Genomic DNA, 7957 nt, shown 5'->3' with positions numbered 1-7957 from the left:
GAAAAAATGTAGCTAATTACCCGAAATCGTTAATTCTACTGGCAAACTTATCCCTAAATATATAAGTGCCGAAAAAATATTTAGCAACTGGTTCTAGATTATTTATAATCCAAAAAATATTATAGACTTCGGAACTTTTTTTTTTTTAGCAACACTTCGGAACTTCTTACAATAAAAAAAAATGTAGCTAATTTGACTCGTGTAAACTTCAACGTACCAAAACAAAAACCCTTTTGTTTATATTCCCCAAATCCTCCTCTCCTTTTCTCATCTTCTCACTTCAAACTCTCTCTATCTCTCTCTCACCTCATCTTAAGATTTCTCTGAAAGCTGACTTCAAAGCCTTTTCTAAAGCAAACAAGCCGATCCTTCTCTAATTGATATTTTATTTATATATATATAAAAAATTTAAAAGATGGGAAGACATTCATGCTGTTACAAACAGAAGCTGAGGAAAGGACTTTGGTCTCCTGAAGAAGACGAGAAGCTTCTTAGGTACATCACTAAGTACGGCCATGGCTGCTGGAGCTCTGTCCCTAAACAAGCTGGTAATTTAATTTCTCTTTGCTTTCATCCAATTATTATTTTGTTGTGCTTGATTAATACTCCTTCCTAATTCTTGAATTATCATTTTTTTTATTAATTCTTTTTTAGGTTTGCAGAGATGTGGAAAGAGCTGTAGATTAAGATGGATAAACTATCTAAGACCAGATTTGAAGCGAGGAGCATTTTCACAGGATGAAGAAAACCTTATTATTGAACTTCATGCCGTTCTTGGCAACAGGTAAAGAACCCCGTGCTGTTTCTGCTGATCCTTATGAGGCATGTAAGTGTATTTATATATGTAACCCATGTTGCTTTGGTCTTGGTTTAGGTGGTCTCAGATTGCTGCACAGCTTCCTGGTAGAACCGACAATGAAATCAAAAATCTATGGAACTCTTCCTTAAAGAAGAAACTGAGGTTGAGAGGAATTGATCCGGTTACACACAAGCTCTTAGCCGAAATTGAAACCGGTACAGATGACAATACCACACCGGTTGAGAAGTGTCAAACGACCTACCTCATTGAGACAGAAGGCTCCTCTAGTACCACCACTGGCAGCACTAACCACAACAACAGCAACACCGATCATCTTTATACCGGAAATTTTGGTTTCCAACGGTTAAGTCTTGAGACTGGTTCAAGAATACAAACCGGAATCTGGATTCCCCAAACCGGGAGAAATCATCATGTTGATACCGTACCTAGTGCAGTGGTGCTACCCGGTTCAATGTTCTCATCTGGCTTAACCGATTCAACAACCGGTTACAGATCATCCAATCTCGGTTTAACTGAATTGGATAACTCTTTCTCGACCGGGCCAATGATTACAGAGCAGCACCTTCAAGAGAGTAACTACAACAATTCGACATTCTTTGGAACTGGGAATCTTAGTTGGGGATTAACCATGGAAGAAAATCAATTTACAATATCGAATAATTCGTTACAGAATCACTCAAACTCGTCGTTGTATAGTGAAATCAAATCCGAGACCAATTTTTTCGGTACGGAGGCTGCAAATGTTGGTATGTGGCCATGTAACCAGCTTCAGCCTCAGCAACATGCATATGGCCATATTTAAAAACTTGTATATTATAAGGTGTGTGGATCTTCTTTTTCTTCTTCAAGTTATTTTTCTTTATTCCAATTATCGAGTTTTATTTATAATGGTTTGTGACTTTGTGTATATAAAGTTTGTGTTATATTCATTTAATTTAAGGGTGTTGTTCTTACATTTTCTTTTATTTGATGTACTTTGTGAAGCATAGTTTTCTGGATTTTGAGATTTTGTTTGTGTATTCTTGCTGGATCAATGACATTTATTTCTTAATTTCTTGTTCATTTTATATACCCATTACATCAAATTTATTACACACACACACACACACACATATATATATATGGTCAATAATCAACAAAACGTTACTTCGAATTATTTGGTAATCCTTTTTCAGTAACTGAAGTTTTGGAGTTACCAGATTATCTATTACTCTCTCCGTTTAGGTATATGCATTGACAATTTTCACACAAGTACTAGTTAGATGGTCAATTACACTACACTAGTAAACTGACACCTGAAATTATGTTCCATTTTATTCACTCTGTTCCATAATATAAGATATTTTGTTCGAGTGCACAAGAATTAAAAAACTTATTTTTTAGAAGAAAATATTATTAATAATATAAAGTAGAAATAATTTAACCAATCATAAATAATGCAGTATAATGTTATTGATTACTCAATTTTCAATAAAATTAAAACATCTTATATTTTGAAACAACTAAACTTCTCCAAAACATCTTATAATGTGGAAGAGAGGGAGTATATTTTAGTTACTTTTACCAGGAAAATACCATAAATTTTCTCTCAGATCCAAAACAACCTTTTTCAAGAAAAAAATATTCTAAGCATATCATTTTGTAACAAGAAGAAATATGACTTAGTTTTAGAGGAAGTGGGGAATTTTTGAAAGGAGAAAAACAAAGAGTAAAAGTTATATTTAGAGTAAAAGAGTACTACTTATAAAAGTTTTCCCACTAGTAACTTTTAGTGCGATAGTTCTACATTTAGAGGAAGTGGGAGTAAGTGTTTGTACTTCATTTTATTTTGATTGGATAGTCTCCAACAAATCTTAGACCATTTAAATGAACAAACTCTATTAAACTCTTAACAGATTCAAATGACACATGTATTTTGTGTAAAGATTTAATTTATTAAAATACAATATAATTAAATATTTAAAATATTATTGTTAAGAAACTGATCAGTTGTCCATAATAATAAATATTTTAATCCACCTTTTCTACCAGATAGAGCTACCAGTCAATTTATAATCAACATAACATTTAGACACTGTAGAGTATAATTATGTATTACAGATTTATTGAAAGATTTCAAAAGAGTATAATCACAGATTTGATAGTTTTGAAAGATTTCAAAAGTATAACTGTGTAGTTTAGAATTCATTCAGTTATGTAGAAAAATAATATAATATTACTTGATGAAACAAATGGAATAAGAAACAATAACAACGATAATGATCTCTTAGAGCATCTCTAATCCACATCGATATGTAATCCACATTGATATTTGTTTCTATTATAATATTTACAGTCAAAATCACTCTATCTCATTTATATTTCTTCTTTTAAAATAATTTTTTTTTTATTTATAGAAGAAGAAATCGAATTCCTTTATATTTTACTCTATATTTGGAGATTAATATTTTACAGAAATACATTGAAAAAAATCTCATCTTAAGTTTCTCTATTTTATAGGAAAAGATAACAAAAATATATTAGAGATATTCTTAGAATATTGATGAAACTGTGGGATTAATATTGGCAATTGGGATTGAATGATATTATGCTATTATGTACTTTTCTAAGACCTTTTTATATGTAGATAGACAAAGCATCTATTCTATTGACTATTGTAACATTTTTTTAGGTGAAGCTTCTTAAAAAAAGACTAGTGTATCTTTATATAGGGACAGCTTTATTACTTTCATCTTTTTCTTACTTTAAATTTAGTTTCATTTTCAATGAAATTAAGGAACAGTTCCTACTTTTAGTTGTCTTTTTCAATTCTAAATATATTAACTGATAATATATTACCGGTCTCTTAAATAGACAACTTTTAATTTCTACTTACTAGTTTTTCTTGCTTTTGGTCTAAGTTGTTTGTTTTTAGTTCACTTTAAGAGAACATTAAACTAAAGTTGCATTCGTAAAAACGGATGTGTAATAAACTTATGCCTAGATATTTGTTTATCTGGTTTATTAGTTGTTGAAACTATATATTTTAATGTGTGTTTGAATTCGGATAGTACACACAGTAAGGAGAAACGATCTAAAAAAATTCCGTCTAAAAATTTCCACTGTTCATCTTTTTTTTTCTGTAACTTAGGCTGTTCCATCTTTATTCTTTGGGATTATGATCATCTCCGTCTTGCTGCTGTCTACATGAGCGATTCAAACCAGAGCCAGGCGGTATGGTGGTGACCGAAACAAATTCGAAGGAAGAGTTGGAGGCAATAATCTTGTGAGCAGGAAAAAATATCAATAATTGTATGAAAAATGAAGAAATATATCACGTAGGTTCTGACTCGTTTTAGTTTTAGAGGGAGTGGGACTATTTGAAAGGAGAAACTATAAAAGTCATAAAGTAAAACAGTACTATAAAAGGTTTTTCCACTAATAATCTTAAGTGGGAAGTTCTTCTACGTTTAGACGATATCAAATCACTTTATGTTTTTCCTAATAAAATAGAAACGGTTTAGAGAACTAAGAGTCTATCTATATAAGAACATTTTCATCAATAGATTTCCATTTGTCTCATTATTACTACTAGTTTAGCTTTTATTTTTTATTATTTATTTAATTTGGAACAAAGTATCATCAACTAATAAACGGAGGATATAAGCCTTATATAGAGTGTCTACGTAGGCGAAAATAATCGGCCAATGAGAAACTATATTTTTGCCATATCACCTCCTCTATTTGTTTTTACAAAATGATCTTTCAACTTTTTACTTAAACAATTATAACTGAAAATATTTTTTTAGTTAAATATATTATTTCTATAAATATAATTATATTTTTTTATTTACATAATAGTGGAGGATATAAGCCTTAGATAGAGTGTCCATACGTAGGCGAAAATCAAGTAATAAAAGAAGGATATAAGCCTTATATAGAGTGTCCACGTAGGCGAAAATAATCGGCCATTGAGAAATTATATTTTTGCCATGTCACCTCCTCTATTTGTTTTTACAAAATGATCCTTTAACTTTTTATTTAAACAATTATAACTGAAAATATATTTTTAGTTAAATATATTATTTATATAAATATAATTATATTTTTTATTCACATAATAGTGGAGGATATATAAGTCTTAGATAGAGTGTCCATATGTAGGTGAAAATAATCGGCCAATGAAAAATTATATTTTTGCCATATCACCTCCTCTATTTGTTTTTACAAAATGATCCTCTAACTTTTTATTTAAACAATTATAACTGAAAATATTTTTTTAGTGAAATATATTATTTATATAAATATAATTATATTTTTATTTACATAATAGTTTGTAAAGAAATATTTATTGTAAATAATATCATAATTTTATAAAATACTAAAATAAATTGGGTTAGTCTTCAACTTTCACAAATAAAAATATTATTTGTAAACTTATAAAAAATATATCAAGAATATTCTTTTAGAAAATAGAAAAATACATCGGAGACAAATTCATCTCTATTATGAAATTCTTCTATTTTAGAGAAAAAAATAGAGGAATACATTGGAGATAGTCCAAGGCATGACCGACGTAAATGATCGACGTTGAGATTTCAGCTTTTCTGATTCTTACTATTCTAATGTTTCAATATAATTTTAATATTCCTTTTGCTTTATAATATAATGGTTTAAAAGTATTTTTTGTTTCACTATATAAATTGTTTTTATATTTTAATGTAACTTTATACTTATTGGATATTGTGTGGCCAATTAAATTATGTAAATTACTTTGTAAATGATTAAATTTATATATTAAATTACAGTTTTCTAAAGTAATAACTTTTAAATATTACAGATTTTAATTAAAACTGGAGGATATAAGCCTCAAATAGAGTATCCACGAGGCGAAAATAATCGGCCAATGAGAAACTATATTTTTGTCGTGTCACCTCATCTATTTGTTTTTACAAAATGATCCTTTAACTTTTTACTTAAACAATTATAACCGAAAATATTATTTTAGTGAAATATATTATTTATATAAATATAATTAGATTTTTTTATTTACATAATAGTTTGTAAAGAATATTTAGTGTAAATAATATCATAATTTTATAAAATACTAAAATAAATTGTGCTGATTTTTCAACTTTCACAAATAAAAAATATTATTTGTAAACCTAGAAAATAATATATCAAGAATATTCTTTTGAGAAAATAGAAAAATACATCGAGACAAATTAATCTATATTATGAAATTCCTCTATTTTAGAGAAAAAATAGAGAAATACATTGGAGATGGTCTAAGGCATAGCCGACGTAAATGATCGACGATGAGATTTTGGCTTTTCTGATTCTTACTATTCTAATGTTTCAATATAATTTGAATATTCCATTTGTTTTATATTATAATGGTTTAAAAGTATATTTTGTTTCACTATATAAATTATTTTTTATATTTCAATGTAACTTTATATTTATTGAATATTGTGTGGCCAATTAAATTATGTAAATTACTGTGTAATTGTTTAAATTTATATATTAAATGACAGTATCCTAAAGTAATAACTTTTTAATATTACATATTTTAATTAAAACTGATTACATTTTGAAACAGATAGAGTAATCTATAAACTAAATCTATATAGATATGATGACAAAATTGTAAAGTAGTCTCACCTTGAATTTCTCTCATTCTGTGCATTCCTAATTGGAAGGAGATAATCAACATCTAATATTATGTTACTCTCAGTATATTAGAAATGGTCGAACCGTAAACCAATTAAATATGATGTAAGGAAAACAAAAAGATGTATTTCCAGTTATCACAAATATAGAATCAATTGACAACAACTTAATTATATCCACCATAGGACAACAGAGAAGAGTTTTCATACCTTCTAATATTATAATATCTCACTATATTAGTGGCTAAATCAGTTTTCTCTAGCACAAATATTCACTATATTCTTGGAGTTTAAGCTTTTCTATCTGATGATATTAGTAGTTTGATCCCAAAAAAAAAGAAACGGTTGAACTGTACATTGGAGAAAGAAAACAAACAAAAATCAACCGAAGACTTTTAATGTATATGAATTTTTTTTTTGGAAATAGCAATTCCCTGCAATTAAATAATAAGGCAATAAAATTGTAAAAATACAAAATAAAACAAAAAATATACACAGAAAGAAAGATTTAGTAAAATAAAATCATAATATAATTTCCATAATTGATAGTGCTCAATTACACTTAAAAGTCTAAATTTACAACATACACAGTTTTATTTACATCTTTAAACCTATTATCTAATTAAAATGATTCTAAAAAAAGTGCCAGCATGAAGAGTTAAAAAATATACGATAAAATATAATACATAACATTTAAATAGATTATCACTGATCAATAAAAAAATCATGTTAGTAGTAATAAAAATGAAATGACAACACATTTATTAAAACCATAAAACCGCACGCAACAAGGTGTTATTAAATATACAAACTACAAATTAAATATGCTCAACGCAAACACACATAAAAATGAGACATCATATTTCGATATATTTAAATAAATAATTTTAAATATATTATACTCTTGATAATTTTAAAATTACTTAAAAAGAAACTAAATTATTAAAAAATTAATATACAAATAAGACTAAAGCAATATTTTGTAACATCAAAATAATAAATGGATAAAAATATATTATGTTAATAAAATAGACTTTACATTTTAAAGACTTCTAATTCATGTAATATTACAAAATTCAAAATTTGTTTATTACAATTAATATTTTACCATTAGATATATTAAAATAATATTCTAGATCGATATTCAATTGTCAGTTTTCAACTATTACAAAAAAAAATATTATTAAGTACGCTTTTTTTTTGAAAATGAGGTTATATATTTTAAGTAGGTTATTGAAGTACTTTTTCTTTTCGTGAATTTATTCGAGATGAGATTCAGATCTTTTAAACTAAGATAATTTCTATTATATGCATAATTATATATTTTTTACATAACTCTAAAATCTCGGACTTGATTCTTCATATTTTATTAGTTAATTGTGTTACATATAATAGAAATACTTACTTCAGACTAAAATTATATTTTTAAAATCAAATTTAAAAATTAGTTATATATAATTTAATATACAAAAATTCACATACAAAT

General features: G+C 26.9%; 1 protein-coding gene across 1 annotated transcript; it reads left to right on the top strand.

Annotated features, from left to right (window-relative positions):
- Window positions 1–242: 242 nt before the first annotated feature.
- Window positions 243–1833, top strand: LOC106315779 (transcription repressor MYB6). Its single transcript, XM_013753601.1, has 3 exons — window positions 243–548; window positions 655–784; window positions 875–1833. The coding sequence occupies exons 1-3, from the start codon at window positions 416–418 to the stop codon at window positions 1620–1622; spliced, it is 1011 nt and encodes a 336-aa protein (XP_013609055.1). The 5' UTR covers window positions 243–415; the 3' UTR covers window positions 1623–1833.
- The last annotated feature ends 6124 nt before the right edge of the window (window positions 1834–7957 follow it).

This window comes from Brassica oleracea, chromosome C9 (genome assembly GCF_000695525.1).
Source record: "Brassica oleracea var. oleracea cultivar TO1000 chromosome C9, BOL, whole genome shotgun sequence".
In the NCBI taxonomy this organism is placed as follows: domain Eukaryota; kingdom Viridiplantae; phylum Streptophyta; class Magnoliopsida; order Brassicales; family Brassicaceae; genus Brassica; species Brassica oleracea.
Note: the sequence above shows the minus strand (reverse complement) of the source record. Positions and strands in the feature narration are given on the sequence as shown.

Bases quoted from the DNA above. Each gene is read 5' to 3' on its own strand.
- LOC106315779 (XM_013753601.1), top strand. From the start codon at position 416: ATGGGAAGACATTCATGCTGTTACAAACAGAAGCTGAGGAAAGGACTT. The intron at 549-654 runs GTAATTTAATTT...ATTCTTTTTTAG, and splicing joins CTCTGTCCCTAAACAAGCTG to GTTTGCAGAGATGTGGAAAG. The intron at 785-874 runs GTAAAGAACCCC...GTCTTGGTTTAG, and splicing joins CATGCCGTTCTTGGCAACAG to GTGGTCTCAGATTGCTGCAC.